Source organism: Rhopilema esculentum, chromosome 14 (genome assembly GCF_057945365.1).
Source record: "Rhopilema esculentum isolate cy_ngs chromosome 14, ASM5794536v1, whole genome shotgun sequence".
NCBI lineage: Eukaryota > Metazoa > Cnidaria > Scyphozoa > Rhizostomeae > Rhizostomatidae > Rhopilema > Rhopilema esculentum.
The window spans coordinates 2,316,721-2,332,752 of record NC_142828.1 but is presented as its reverse complement, the minus strand read 5'-3'; the positions used below and the strand labels follow the sequence as shown (position 1 = coordinate 2,332,752).

At 36.4% G+C, this 16,032-nt stretch overlaps 2 protein-coding genes across 3 annotated transcripts; both read left to right on the top strand.

Moving 5' to 3' along the window:
* Nucleotides 1-8: 8 nt before the first annotated feature.
* On the top strand, nt 9-1,980 carry LOC135696011 (isocitrate dehydrogenase [NAD] subunit gamma, mitochondrial). Its single transcript, XM_065215270.2, has one exon. It carries the CDS (start codon nt 9-11, stop codon nt 1,155-1,157), a length of 1,149 nt encoding a protein of 382 aa, XP_065071342.2. The 3' UTR covers nt 1,158-1,980.
* Nucleotides 1,981-5,538: 3,558 nt separating this feature from the next.
* Nucleotides 5,539-15,944, top strand: LOC135696010 (uncharacterized). Of its 2 annotated transcripts, none has more exons than XM_065215268.2 (3): nt 5,539-5,781; nt 11,623-12,538; nt 13,685-15,944. In XM_065215268.2, exons 2-3 carry the CDS (start codon nt 11,641-11,643, stop codon nt 14,257-14,259), a joined length of 1,473 nt encoding a protein of 490 aa, XP_065071340.2. In that variant the 5' UTR covers nt 5,539-5,781; nt 11,623-11,640; the 3' UTR covers nt 14,260-15,944. The 2 variants fall into 2 exon arrangements, with proteins under 2 accessions (XP_065071340.2, XP_088968675.1); XM_089112549.1 differs by lacking the exon at nt 5,539-5,781 and adding an exon at nt 7,031-7,269.
* Nucleotides 15,945-16,032: the final 88 nt, after the last annotated feature.

Here is a 16,032-nt window from a genome sequence, read left to right as displayed (position 1 = left end):
AAGGCAAAATGATCCAGCTATTTCGACGAATTATCAGCAGAAACAACCTTTGTAAATTCCATGGGAAACTTCAAGTAGCGAACTTCAATAGCAGATCGCCGACTGGGACGTATGGAGGTAGACACACAGTAACAATGTTGCCTGCAGATGGCATAGGCCCGCGACTGATGCAGGGTACCCAGGAGGTTTTTAGGAGTGCTGGTGTGCCCATAGATTTTGAGGTAGTCACTTTTAGTCCATTAAACTCAGAAGAATCTTCTGAAACAATTGAAGATGCGGTTACGTCAGTGCAACGAAATGGTGTAGCGCTGAAAGGAAACTGGATGTCAATAATGGACGGTCCACATGACATGTCTTCAAATGTCCAGTTGAGACATAACCTTGATCTATTTGCAAACGTTGTAAGATGCAAGTCGTTTCCAAGTGTTGAAACAAGGCACAAAGATGTAGATGTTTGTATAGTGCGTGAAAATACTGAAGGGGAATACAGCCACTTAGAACACGAAAATGTAAGTGGAGTCATTGAAATGATGAAAATTGTTACTGAAGAAAGATCTGAAAGAATCGCAGACTTTGCCTTCAGATATGCCAAGGAAAATGGAAGGAAAAAAGTAACAGCAATCCACAAAGCAAATATCATGAAAATGAGTGATGGATTATTTCTAAATACATGCAGAAAAATATCTCAGTTATACCCAGACATTGAGTTCAGTGACATGATTATCGATAATTGTGCTATGCAGCTTGTTTCAAATCCAAAGCAATTTGATGTAATGGTAATGCCTAACCTTTATGGAAATGTCATCACAAACATTGCAGCAGCCTTAGTTGGTGGGCCTGGCATTCCTCCTGGTGCCAATTATAGCAATGATTTTGCAGTCTTTGAATCAGGAACACGCAACAGTGGAAAAGCAATTGCTGATAAAAATATTGCCAACCCAATGAGTTTTCTTTTTGCTGGTACAAATATGCTACGGCATCTTGGTTTGTCAAGCTATGCTCAAGTCATAGATAAAGCAATTGAAAATATTGTTGTTAGCAGAAGAGCCAGAACCCCTGACATTGGGGGACAGACAACAACATCAGAATTCTTTGAGATTCTTGAGAAAGAAATTGAAGCTATGAGGTCAAAAAGAAGGATGTACCCAGCTCAATAAAGTAGTTTTTGTTTTAACACCAAATGTTGGAAAAAATGTGGTTTAAAGTGTTTTTTTAAAACTTGGATGAATTCAGAATACCGTTATCAAATATTATATTGAAAATTCTTGTATTATTTACCAAAGAAATTGTTGTACCATGTTGTTTTGAATATGTTGTTCTAATGTTTAAAAAAGGCATATCTTTATAACAATTTAAAGGACTCAAAATGTTTATGTTTCTTGGTGAAATAAAACTCCTTTTCATGCCAACTTGTTTCCAGTATTTTTACAATGGCATTCATTATTACCTTAAAACATGGACATTTTTGCAATTGTGAAGTCTTGCAAATCATATTTTGAAAATGGTTTTTAATAGAGCAAACATTTCCCAACTTACTACTTAAAGCTTTTTGCCTGACACTCAGTAGTGTTAGTATTAAACATCAGTACTAGGGCTGAAAGATCACAAGGATGGCTCAGTTGTTAACAGCGCTGACTACAGACCCAAGGGTATAAGGTTAGAGTCCCTGGCATGACCAAACTTTAGCCCAGAGTGAGGAGAGTCGCCAGCTCTCTGTAATTCCAGATGTAGGAATCACAAGGTGTGGTTACATCAAGAGGAAGGACCAGGACACTGCTTGATAAGCATTAGCTTCTCAGTGTCCTGAAAAAACTACCTGCTTGATATTAGCGAGACAAAAATAGACATAAGGAAGTTTTTACAATCTTGTTTAAATGTATTCGGCATTGAGCTATGTTGTGGTAGAAATATGTTATGTTTTCAAACAGATGTCGAATGTATTCTCGTTTGGGCATTTTGTATTAAAGACCAGTCCGGTGAGGCTTGTTTATTCTTCTGGAACCATGTTTTTTTATTACAAAGGATACTTAAACTTCTGAACAGTTGTAACTGATTTTCAAATCAAACATGTTTAGAACAGCTCTTGTGTGTCAATAGGTTTTTGTGAAATATTACGGTACATTCATCATAGTGAGTATTAAATGCTTCATAGCTATTCATCACTGGATCCCAACTAGGGGTGTGACCTTACTTATTGGGTGGATATTTTCTCCCGACAAGGTATGATTAGGTTTCAGTAGACTTGGCATCCATTCAGTGGATATTTCCAAAGTTGTTAAGACGACCCTTTGGTTTGTACGAATTACGTTTCGTTTCTGGGTTTCACGTTCAATGCGATCTGTTTATAGGACTTGGCTATTTATATAGAGAGTTATAGGTTGACTTTTGAACCAAGTCGAGAGGTGAGCAGGTCTCGAATGAGCTTTAATTTCTTTCCTTGCTTTTTCACACGCAGAATAGTGCCTATAAATCATTTACTTGAAACATTCTCTAGTTGAGTAAGTTAAACATCGAAGATACAACGTTAAATGGAGGAAAATATTACTTTGGTTATCTTCAAACGTTGAATGATTGTTTTATCAAATATTTAGAGGATACGACTGAATTTTTCATTCGTAGGTAAACAAGCAGGAGTAGTTAATGCACTTTTGTCGCTTCTCTGAATTATTACAATTATTCTTTAAACCAAAGTTTAGTGGCAGTAGTGACAGATGCGCCCAAAGTTTCATAAGTATTTCCTGATTTTTTCTTCCTTGTGGAAAAGGGAAACAAGTGTTTGCAATCTTCTTCCAGTTTAATCGGGTTTTAGAAAAATATTAATCTGAGTTCAGAAAAAATTACCACGACTTCCTAAAACGTAGGGAATGCTTTGTCATTGAAAATCAATCTTGAGATATAACATGTTTGAAGCCAATGATGGGGAAGAGCCCCCGAAATAATAATAGCTCTCTGATGAAAAATACATTTCAAATGCATTATTCGGAAATATAGAATTAACTCTATAAACAATAACAATTGCACTTTTGCGGCGAAAACCACGCTCTCTAATCTAGGAATGCTCTAGCTAGGCATCTTAGTATGTACCTGTCTGGTTCCCAGGGTACATGCTGACCGCAATTGCATTTCCAATGTATACAAGATTTTACTCAAATTAATAAGTCCTACTCTCCCCGTCTAAACAAGAATGGAAGCAGTTTTATTTAATAACTAACGCATTCCCATGGAATTAGAAGAGTATCAATTGAATTTGGAAAATTTGAAGTTTTCCAAAAGTATCATAGAATTTTCAAGGCCTTTGTTAGGGTTTGTACGCCCTATCTCAGTGTATCTAGGACAACTGATCTAAACGATAGAATTTCTAAAGTTTTTCTCTTAACCTAGATTATTTTACAATTTCATCGTAAGTAATATGAATCGTAAGTATTCTTTAAATAATACTTCATTATCATTCATAGAACGTTAATGAATATCAACTAGATTGGTATAGAGCTGTGGAGATAAAGCGTTCCATTAACCCAGGAATTCTTACACATTTCCTCAATGAAAGCCAAAATTCGGATACCATACCAGAAACAACCTTTTTGCATTAATACTTATTTGGAAAAATTATATTGCTAAATAAAACACATAAATATCGATAAATTCCCAGCAAGTATATCATAAGCTAGCAGGTCTGATTCCCTAATGGCATTGAACAGACGTTTCGAAGGAGATAAATGCAGGTGCAAATGAAAGAATGCAAATGTGATTTACACACACGTGTTTCAGGCGAGGATGAGAAAAGCAAAGCCAGTAAACAATCAAATCACTCCATCGCGCCTTTTTTATAAGATTTGATCTTAATGAGCTAAGTAAATATTAGAACTGGATTGAATCAAATGATAATTTATGGACAACAGAACTTGTAACCAAAAGAGTCAGCTACTTGGAAGCTCCAGCTTCCCCGAGTATTTTGAAGAGGAGACCCAGCCAAGCCTGGCAGCTTCATGATACAGGCCCCGAAAAGCAGGGGGCTTGGGAGCTATAGCCATCATAACCTCCAACTTTTTGCCAGTAACGCAAAGAAATTAGGAATTGACCACAAATCAAGCCTCTTTTCACTCGACCTTGCCCCTCCTCCACTTTTTCCAACGCTCCGCCGTTTCTGCGATGCAGCAAAAAGCAGTAAATTTGCTGTATTAAAAAAAGGAAAAACCAAGGTTTAATATTTAGTAGATTCTCTTTGACTCCTTTACTTATCATTTGTTGAGGTCGAATTGCATCATTTATATTTTCAGTGCTTGTGTTTATCACCGATGATACTGGAATGGGTCACTTGTGACATTATCAAAACAATTCATGCTAGTGAAACTTCTGTCTTTCAAAATAATTTTATACAACCATTAATATTGTTTATCAATATTATAAAAACGATAAAAAATCCAATCTGCTCACCTGCATCAACATCTAAAAACTGTAATTATTATCAAACTATAATATACACAATGAAATCCAAGCACACGATCGTGACCTCTCACGAGATAACCCTAGCACAGCTATTTTCACGGAAGCATATTTGAAAAGCTCTGTTGTAAAAGTAGTTGTACAAAAGGCATGCCTAAAGGGCGACGAGGCACTGTATCTACACTTTCCATCAATGTTCACTGCTCAAATTGATGCCTAAACCCATTCTTCTTATGATGACCCCCTCTTTCAAATGGAAGGTGCTGCTCCTGATATAAGCAAGATACCTAATGGCTTAAATTGAGCTTTATGGGAAGGAATTGGCAGTAACCTCTTTAAAAGCAGCTCTTTGTTTTCCATTTCTTAGATTACAGGATCCAATTTTTATACTTTTTCCAAGGTATATCAGATTGAAAGCCCCCAAACCCCCATAATGTCTGCATATGCACTGATCGTATACAAACTTCAATCAATCTTGGAATAATTATGCTTTGCAATGACTTCATCAATATCGAAATCTTTCAACATCTTCAAGACTGGAAAAGGAACATTGTTAATGTACCTAGCATGTTTTATAAGATTATTTCTCCAATTTAAAATTTTGCTTAAATTTCTTTATTTTGATAATATTCTTCAGCAAACGCACAAATGTTTGCTGCGATATGCATTTGCTAAGCTGATTTTTATTATTACCTCTTTATTCAAATATATTTGTTATAATTTCAGGTAACTGCTGCTTAAATTGACATTTACAATAATCGTTATAATTATTTGTATTATACTTCTAATAAGATATAGAAAGCTTATTAATTGAGTATACAAATTAGCACACCTGCGGAGATCACGATTCTGAGACGAAATTCTGAAGAAATTAAGCACGAAACAAGACATCAAAATTACCACATCCAAAAACTGGGAACTGTGGGGTTATGTATTTAATTCACATTATATATCAAATTTAAAAATATATTGTTCATTATTCTGTATTGGTCTTTTTGAACTTTGATAAAGCAAATACGATATCTATTTTTGATGACGTTGTAATGAAATTCCGCTCTACCATCACCTGCCTACCTTTCAGCTGCCTTGATAAAATGACATGCTTGCTTCAGGTTCTCTTCTGTGTGTGTTTTGAGTGGGTGCAGACAGAATATGAAATTGCTGGTGCAGTCTTTTAGGCAATACAAAGCAGTATCATCGAGAATTCTACAGTAACACAATTTCTGCAGTATACTGCTGGCGTGAAGATATCATTGCACAGTAGCGATTGACTAACTAAAGAAAGAGCTGTTTTTTAATTTCAAGTGTGATTGATAAGCGAATTCACGAAATTTGAAGGTAAATTTACATTTATTTGCGTACTTTACTGACCTGCATATGGGAAAAAAAAGACCTCTGCGTTTTATCACATTCTATCATCAATTTCTTGGAGCAGGTGAAATCTGGATTTTCTGTCGACCATTTCTCTCTCTAAACAATGAATTCTTTAAAGCTTTTAGCAGTACGTATTTGCCGGTGTTAGGCAAGAAAATAATCCTTTTTTGTTGAATATAAATAAGTCATGGTTTTCAGCTGTTTTGGTAAAAACGAGTTCCTTTCATTTGACTTTAGCTTGGCGCTCATTTAATTTCTTCCCAAAAAACTCATAGAAGCAATTTTCAAATTGTAAAGACGGTATACTTTCAAATGCACTCAAGCACAAAAGCCATTTCTGAAATCAAGGAAAAGGTGAAAGTTTTTGCTTTAAAAATTATTTGCTTTTGCTATTTATAAAAACAACTATTGGAATCGATTATCTTATTTTTTCTTAACAAACTCCTGAAACTTTCTAAAACCTAATGTCACAACACTGAATGCTTTGAAAAATTGATCGAAAAATCGAGCCCACATAATATTATGGAAAATTGGCTACATAAGAGCTTTCATTGGTAACCAAATGGAATCTTTTATAACCAAACTCAGACTGTTTTGGTCCAAAAATAGTTATAAGAACTGAAATCATATTCTAAGCAGCATTTGTTAATCAATAAAAGCGAAACAATAATTTCGCATCTAGCCTTTTTCAAGGTATTTGTATCCATAAGACATACATCTGGACAAAATCGTGTCCTTAAAACAAACAAACCGCTGGAACAAGTTGTATTTAAGGTATATGGGTAAGAACAAGTTACATTTAAGGTATTTTGGCTAGGTAGAGTGACTTGTGCGGATGCACCAACGGCCAATCGTCGCTTCCCAGGATGAGGGAATGTATATTCAAGATCTGATTTGATAAGAGATGTCGTAACGTCTTCTGAGGGAGCTATTTTATTTAAATTTGAAGACTTCCTTTGTCTATGTTTCTTCCCCGAATAAGAAATTAATTGCAAAATGTCAAGTTCAACAGTAACAGTTCTACACAACGAATCGCTACCTTTGAAAAACTTGTAGCATTTAATGGTTATCATAAAACAACCATTTTCGCAGAAACTTTTTCACAGCACCTTCTAGTTTAGCCGTGTACAAATATCAATCGGAAACTTACGAAATGGCGGGTCGACGTGATTCAAAGAAAAACACAAAATCCGCAATGTTTGTTCCGCGGATGTTTTTGCACGGGTAGTTTCTTTAAAAAAGTTAAGGGACAGAATGACGGGGTGGTGTTAGCGTTGTAGAATATATATTTATCGATAAATAATAGGGATTTTCTTGAAATAAGTCCTTAATAGCCGCAGAATATTAGTGCCTATAAATTCCTTGATAACAGGTGAATTTGCTTCTATAAAGAAGACAGCGATCAGAAACCGACTTCCATTTGTTCGAGTCAAGATTTTTCTCCAGATTTTGGTATGCATTTAGGTCTATTTCATTTTTAGCATTCAACTCGATTTTATTCTGATTTTGGATAGATTTTGATACCTAGAACTTGACTTGTTTGCCACAACAAAAAGGAATCTTAGAAGAAATGTGTCTTCGATGGATTGAGTCTCATCAAAGTTCAAATCTCATCAAAATCTTGAAAGAAAAACATTTTCGCTTCCTGCTATCCGCAATGATTTTATTGCACGTAACTGCAATTGAAGACGAACCAATCTTTAGCTATGCGACAAATATTTGATATAAAATTTAATCTTTGAGCTATACTTTCAACTATCAACTCCAATCATATAATGCTACACTTTAGATCAATTTATGAATGTTTGCTTTTTTAGTTTCAAGAGCAGTTAGATATTTTTTCACTAAGAGCATGGGAATGAGCAAGAATTAATGGTCCATTCTCCTGTAGATGGTGTTTTTCATAAGAAAATAGAAGACAATTGTCTTTCTACAAGGCATCTTTGGGCAGGGGTTGAAACAATGGCGGTGCAGGGAGGTCACATCTCCCAAAGGTTAGGCAACAATCGCCCTGATTTCTGCTGATTGTAGACTTTATTACTTGCTAAGGCCCTAGACGCACTGATTTCTAATATAAAACTCATTATCTTTGCCAAAGTGGAAAATCGAGAACCCTTTTTCAAATTTGACAAAGACAATCCGATTTCCGCTTGGAAATTCGAGCGCGCTGCAGTTCGCGTGTGAAGTGGTTGTTTGCTGTTAGGCTAATGTAATGTGGTTTAAAACAAAGAATGATTTGACTTTGGGTATTCTCTGGCACCAGAAAAATGCGTTAATTGCTAATCATTTCCGTTCTCCAGAGCTCGTCCTGCTCTGGGGCAGGACGACGGAACTTTCGAGGGATTAGTGAATTTGGTTCCGTAACAAATTGAATTGGCGCAGTGGAAATTCAGCATTTGTTTACTAACAGGCTTAATCCCTTTTTTCTATGAACAATAGAGATTAAGTGTGTCAGAAGTTCTTCCTGAAATCTTGTGCGGTGCGTCTAGGGCCTTACATTCGTTTAGAGAGGCCGATCCACTCTTGTCGAGAGTTGGTTTATAATGATGACACACTAACAAAAATATAGGTTATTTGTGCCCTTCGTTTCATTTACCCCGAATCAGGAGCCTTTTCAAACCAAATGTTTCAATGGTACATCGATACGAAGTACTTAAGTTAGTAAACAATTCAAAATGTGTTCTAAAAATGTAACTTCCTTTAAAGCTTATCAGATAAATCCAGTTATATTCATGAAGTTGATGATAATGAATAAAAGGTTGTAGTCTTGAGTGAAATGATTAGAGGTGGGTCTATAGCCTGAAGTAACAACGATTTGCCTCCTTGATGATTGTTTTATCGCCAACTCGGATGATCTACCATACTGTTTATTTAGCATTTTGCATCTGGCCTATTTTGCCAACTTTTGCCATTGCTCCTCCATAGAATTGCACAAAATTTCACACTTGTCCATCAAAAACTGTAAAACCACACAGCACAAGGCTACGACCCTAATGGTGTTCTCCCACCACAAATTATTAGTTAGCACACATTGTGTGAAGACTGGCATTTAATGAAATAGAAAAAGACTTTTCGATGCGGAAGATAGATTTCGAAGGCTCGAAGTCCATGTACAAACTTAAGTTTGTACAAACCTTGAAATAATATCGTTAGCAAAAGATATCATAAAATAATGTCATGATACCATTACTGAGAAATATAAAAAGGGTATGAATTTCATGGCAAAAAGAGATATGAAGGTCATTTGCCATTTCTATTGCATCGTTCACATCGATTAGACTCGTTTGTGTTTACTGCTTTTTTGTAACATGGCATCCAAAGCTATATGATATCTCACTCGATAGCTCTTCGCGAGTTTTTTTCCATGTGTCCTTCAACATGATAAATTAACAATCGATTTTCTGATCTTGCTTACGGTTCTAACTTTAAAATTTCTAGAAATTGTATTTTAAATCAGAATATTGTAATTAATTTGTTTGGTTGCTAAAAAAGGTATTGAGTTTAAGTTTAAGTTTGAGAAACCTTGGCATTTCATCCTTAACTGAGGTTTGTGAATACTGTCAATTTTGAACAACTACTAGAAATTTACAAAACTATTCATCACGAAGTTTCATGGAAGATATTTTAGCATAACTGAATCACCTCATAGCCTCAGGGAGGCTCACTATCACTAATGCAAACACTATAGCATGCGAATTAGACACTGTATCCTACAGATGTCAAGAAGTATTGAACCCTTTTTCCACAGAAATAACTTTAAGCTCAAACATAAAAACTTTCAAGGCAAGTATCAAAACTATGTTTGCGATTTCTTGCTCATGAAGCATTTGTAAACCATTTATAGGACAAGTAGGCTATATAAGATAACGAGGAACCTACTGTACATTGATGTATTCTGTTAGTTATTCATCTATTTTTGTTGCGTTTTAAAATCGGTTATTGTTAATATATTTAGTTGATTTTAATTAGCTTTAGTATAGCTAATAGTGTACGTTTGCCAACTCAAAAGAAAGTGAAGAAAAAAAATCACGGAGCTTGTAGCATTGAAAAAACTATCATGACGAAATTCATGTTCGTAGAATCTTATGAACATCATGGTATCTTTCTACATAAGAAATTCCAATTTGAAGGATTTCATTTAATTCGTGGATCTCCATTCCAGCGAAAGGAAATTAAAAAGAAATTCTTGACAGGGAAGAATTACAACAAATAGAAATATTTGACAAGTGTATGAAAAAGGAAGGTTTTTGTACAGCATGGACTGGTTTTAATTTCAATGAGCAAATAAAAGAGCCTGTTTTTAATTATTGAAACAACAGCAGCTGCTTCTCAAAATCGTGGATTTTCTCGATCTGCTTAAAAAGGAAGAAGTTGAAATGATGGAAAGTAGGCTCTTTTCATCATGTGTACAAATTCAATTCAACCACAATAACTGTAAACGGCTTGTTGCCTTGCCAACAGAAGCTGTTTATCAGAGCTCAAAATGTAGCGCTTGGAAGGTCACATGTTCAAAACCTTAGCGTACCGTTCCACATCGTTCCGTTCAAGAAAGTGAAACGCTCAGGGGTTGTGCTCATGCGGTAACGCTTTTAATCGTTCTGTTCCCTTCCAAAAATTGGATTGCTCTTAAAAGTGATGCGAAAAGTGGAACAGTACCCGATCGTTCCGTTCCGTTCCCTTGTGAACAGGAGAACTGGCCTGAAATATGGGAGCATGAGTTCATTTAGTATGGGCGCATGCGTGTTAGTAGACAAAACACAAACAAAATGGGGAATTTTGAACTAGCACGTGTTGTCCTGCTTTTGCATCTTATCTTATGTTAACTGCTATTCTGAAACTTTCATTATCAGTAATTTTAAAGCATTATCAGTCCACAGAGACGTATTTCATCACCAGTCCATTCAAAAGAATTAGATCTTCCTGCTTGATGATAACTGTTACCTTCAAATTAGAACTTCCTTCATTTTGATGCGGTTAAGAAATAACTCAAAAGCATCGGCGGCTAAAATTTCTGTTGTTCGTGCTAAGTAAAGTTTGGTTGAAATCGTGGCGCGCAAAATCTTCGATTATTGATATGCGCAATGGTTTCTTTTTGTTTTGTTTTGGAGCGCAAAAAGTGTAATAGAACGATTCCCTTCCCATGTGAACAGCAACGAAAATTGGTAGGTAACCATTCCGTTCCCGTGTGAACATCTAATTTTTTCGTTCCAATATCTGGAATGGAGTTTGAACCGTATGCAATCGTTACCGCGTGAACGGGGCCTTTGATAAGTTTAGCCTTCTTCAAAAAGCTGAGTTTTGTGTGTTTAGGGCGATTATTCGTTGCTATTAATCAAGAGCGGGAGTTTGGAATGCAGAAACTCGTTGCATAAACCTCTTCGGGAACGCACACTAAACCAAATCAACTCTCTTGATGCAATTCCTATTCTCTGGCTATCCTACCAGCAAATCGGGTCGAAACGTGTGAAAATTGTGCCGTTTTGAAGGCAACAAGGTGCTCAAAGCTATGGCACTTTTCTGACTGGGGCGCATGTTGCTATGGTTGTTTTGATGAAATGGAATGTGTAATTGTGGTGTGGTGTCTGGCATTTTTCATGCTAAAGTTGTTTCTGTTTTCTCAATAAAATGCCTCAATGAAAACGAGAATTTTTTTCAAGCAGATCTTTGTTTTACATCTTACCTACTATACAAGTGAACTCAATATGTTAAGTGGTTTTTCCTCGATATTTCGGTTGTTCTTTACTGGTTACAGCTTAGAATGTTGAATTTAATGAATGCAAATAAACTTGACTTTTATCATTCTAGAAACAGACTCTCTACAAAATGGCACAGCTGCGGATTTCCCTCTTGAGTTTTGCTCTATTCGCTTGCTCATTCCAAGCATTTGAGGCTCGTCATTTGGCAGATAGGGAAAATATGAAAGCTACACTGGATGAAGCGAAAATCCTTTTAGAAGATGCATTGAGGGAAAAATCGTCAGGTGAACGGATTGACAATAATGGTGCACCAGCAAGAGGCCACGCCAAACCTAGCGCTGATCAACTCGCAAGCCTTTTGGATGCTGCTGTGAAGGAGCTTGAGGATGAATACGAGGCAGGGCATTTGGAAGACAATCGCTTCTATAACGAAAATGCTGATCAAGCAGCAGCAAAAGAGCACACAATTTCTTCAGGTAGAAGTAAATTGCATTCTGGGAGTACAAATAAGAAAGGTACATCTCGCAAGAATGGGGCAATAAAACAGGGTGTCTTACTGCCTTCATATGCCAATATGATGCATAATGATGGTAGAAATGAGCAAGGACCGTACTCGGCGGACGAACTTCTACTATTAGGTTCGCGTCGTGTAGGTGGTAAGGAAAGCCACGAACAGCACGCCCGCCTTCCGTACTATGAAAAGATTAGACAGTACGCCGATGGGACAACGGTAGGCCAAAGTGATGGGCCCTATTCAGCTAAATTCCTCAAAGCAATCAAAGGCCTCTTTCATGATGTTGATACCACAGGTCTACATGAAGGGATTCAAGGACAAGGAGTTAGGCTGGCAGGACATGGCTCAACGAAAAGCAAGTCAAAAGCAAGCGATGAAATGAACAATGGCTGGAACCTTGGCTCGCTCAAGCCATATTTCAGCGACGTTTATGAAGATCTGCAACATGACGCGAGGATTGAACCAAGTGATTCTGGTCGAAGTTCAGCCCTTCCACTCGATGAGACAGAGTGTAAAAATATTTTTAAATTTCTATATTCTTTCTTGATTGTTTTAAATCTCTTGCTGGACGAATTCTATTGAGCCCTTAAGTATGACGTCATAAACAGATTTTTTTACTTCTGATCACATAACGTAAGGAACACCAAAAATAGCTCTGAATGTGGAAAATAAGTCAAATATGTTAATAGTTTGGTATATAGTCAATGATAGATTTGTAATTTGCTAATAGGTTACTTTTATTTTGCCTTGGCTCAAAGACTTATGAACAGAAGTTTAGATCTATGTTCTGACGTTTTAAACTCTGAAGAGGGTCAGACGAAAAGCTTTAGTTTACTAAACGTTTCCTTTTTTCAAAGCCATTTTCAAGTTTTGTACCACCAAAAGATTGTTTGCAAACTACAGTGACTGTATGGAGAAAGAGCCTCCGCTATTGTGGTCATTTCTTAGCCAATTTGTAACTCATGTTACTGATTTAGTACATTTAGTAGTATTTTGTGATGCTATTAAAGGTTTTGTTGTCAAAATTCAAAACACTTCAAACTATTTTTTTGTGATGTCATTGATGGAGAACTCTATTAAAAAAGATTTCATACTTTTCGGCAGATTTTCAGCAGAGTTTACATTTAATGCTTTCAGTTTTAGATTAGGAGCAAATTTTTTCTCTTTTTATAAGGCTTAAGACTAGAGGTCTTGACTTTAAGTTGTTTATCTATGGAGATTTCATAGTACAATAAAATAGCCATAGGCATCCATTTATCGGATGAAAGGATAAAGAAACGCAGTCATCAAAAAGTTTCATAGCCAATAGGTGACAATAACTGGGTTGCATTTGCCGGACCTCATTTTATAGTAATTGATAAGTTCGAAAATGCATCAAATGGGCTACCGTTTTTGATACAGAGCTCAATTGAACTTCCTTCTTTACAGAGCAGTGTAGACTCATTAATACCCTATAATAGAGCCTTTTATAACTTTTTGACGATTTTCAAAGAATACGCCTACTCTGGAGGTTTGATAGTGACTCAACCCAATTTTGCACACCTGAAGAGTGTTCTCAATATTGCCATTTGAATGTTGTCTTTGAATGTTAAATCCTTACGTTGAATGTTAAATCCTACATTGTTCATATATGTCAGTATTGATGCTTCTTTCTTAGACGATGATCTAAATGGACGTGGAAAATTAGAAGAACCTCCTTATGGATGGTTCCAGAAGAGTGTCAAGTACCAGCATAAAGATGACTTGGACAACACACGACTTGCCGATGAGCTGGAAAATCTCGCAGCAGCCCTTGAGGACGAAATCAGTGGTAAACACCCTAAAGTATCTAACTCAGTTCGACACGACAAGAACAAGTTTCCAAATTTGAATAAGCTTCAAAAAAGCTCGAAACATGAAGGACAAAGAGTAGGTCAAGGACCTTCAACAAACGCAGCAAAGCAGCAAGAGATTAAGGCATCAATGCAAGAAACAGACGTCGTGAGAAATGACTTGCACCGTCAACCAGAAATCGATAGCAAGTCAGTGCCTGCAGCAGCGTTTGAAGGCCGGCCTAGATCTTCTGAAGACGGTGCTCCACTAGGTAAGGAGCAAGCGCAACCTGATGACAGAAATCGTGAGTCAAGAATGATTGACGAATTGGAAGCCCGTGTTGCAGAGCTACAGCAGGACATAGCGGCAAAAGAAAGACAAAATCGCAATTTCAAGGTGAACAAGGGACTAAGAATGTAGAGCCATTGCAATGAATCAAGTTATGGCTTAACATACAAGTGACTATTCAACAATTAAACAAATTATCAAATTCAACTAAAAGACTTCATAGATAATTCAACTAATTTAATTAATTCGTATATTATCCTTTATTGTTAACGGATATCGCAACGAGCCTATAACAGAGGTTTAACGATCGAATGCCAAAATCTTTCCTTTAAGACAATTTTTCATAAATAGGGTCTTATTCCAGCGTATCTTTATTTTTGCTCAAGTATAAACAGAAAAATAAGAGACGAGAATAACGGAAAAATAAAAAGGACAGCAGAAATTATAGGAAGCATAAAATCAGAGGAAAGCACTATTGTGAATTTTTAGGGGTACGATTTATATTTCTTCTTATGCAGTATGGGATCTATGCAGGCATGCCGGAGCCGGGCGGCCTAATGCCCCCCAAAACATGTTTACTGAAGCATGATACAGAGGTTGTGGCATCAAAGACAATGGTTGCACGCTACTAAGGACTCCAACACCAGTTGGGAAGTGAGGCCAAGGGAAAATTTAACACCCACAAAAAAAGTTCGTGAAAAAATTTACTGGTTTGCAAAAAAGTGGCCCCCCTTCATCGGTGGCCCTGACTAATCTAGGAGATTGTCAACTCATCTAAAGCATCCCAACTCCAAAATGTGCTCCGGAGTCCCTTCTATGACCGGCAGTGACAAAAGACAATCCAAAACCGAGAATGCTTTAAATATATTTAGGATTTTGAATAAAAATTTCCGCAGAGGTTAGCTTAAAAACGGACTTTAATTTGTAATGAGGTTTTGAGAGGGAATAGTGTCTGTATACGTCACGTGTCCTTGGTACTATGTATGCTGTACATGTTTTAATGCAGATCTTACAGTCTAAGAAGGAGATAAACCTCAATTAAAGCCGATTAAACCCTAATGAAAAGATTTTATCCCGATTAAAATTTTGCTTCAAAACGTACAAAATTTACAATGTTAAAAAAGTAAACGGGCTTAAGAAGGTTTAGAGTCAAACTTTAATTGTTTCATTTGCGCAAGCATCAACTGGAAACACGCTTTGAAAAGTAAGCACTTGTTGGATGAAAATTAATTTTTCTTGTCGGGAAGGGTCCGTCAGTTTCATTTAGGTGTCCATTAATGGGGTTGTCCGAAAATTTGAAGTGTCCGGTAAAGTCAGGTATCAGGTAAAAACAGCTTAGTAACTGGAAGTGCCCAGCAATTGAAAGTGTCAAGTAGGGTGGGGAATACGGTAACATGAGATGTCCAGCTATTGGTATTTAGCATTAATAGAAGGTGCCCTGTAATGGGAGGTGCCCTGTGAACTCAAGAATCAGGTAAAACGACTTGTAATGAAAGATGTTTGGTAATGGAAAGTGATGGTTTTATTATATTTGACAGTCGGTATAAAACAAAGCTTTCTTCGAATATAATTGCTTGGCTCATGATAATAAGTGTAACAAAATGATTCATTTAATTTCCTTTTTCTGCAGAAAATTTTTGCTCTTTCTCAAAGTCAAATACCTTACAGCGTACATTTAATGATAAGATCCCAAGATGTCTCTTAGATATTTGTTCTTTTGGCAAATCGATTCTATAAATGTAAATACAAAAAAATAACGTGCAGAGAAAGAATGACTCGAAATTGTGCAGTATTATGGTAAAAATAGTTCGGGTTAACATCGCTTCATTTTTGTGTCTCTTTCTCAATGTCCAATCTCATTCAAAATGTATAGAAAATTTTAGACCTGTGGGGAATCAGAATCGC

Bases quoted from the DNA above. Each gene is read 5' to 3' on its own strand.
- LOC135696011 (XM_065215270.2), top strand. From the start codon at position 9: ATGATCCAGCTATTTCGACGAATTATCAGCAGAAACAACCTTTGTAAA.
- LOC135696010 (XM_065215268.2), top strand. From the start codon at position 11,641: ATGGCACAGCTGCGGATTTCCCTCTTGAGTTTTGCTCTATTCGCTTGC. The intron at 12,539-13,684 runs GTAAAAATATTT...CTTCTTTCTTAG, and splicing joins TCCACTCGATGAGACAGAGT to ACGATGATCTAAATGGACGT.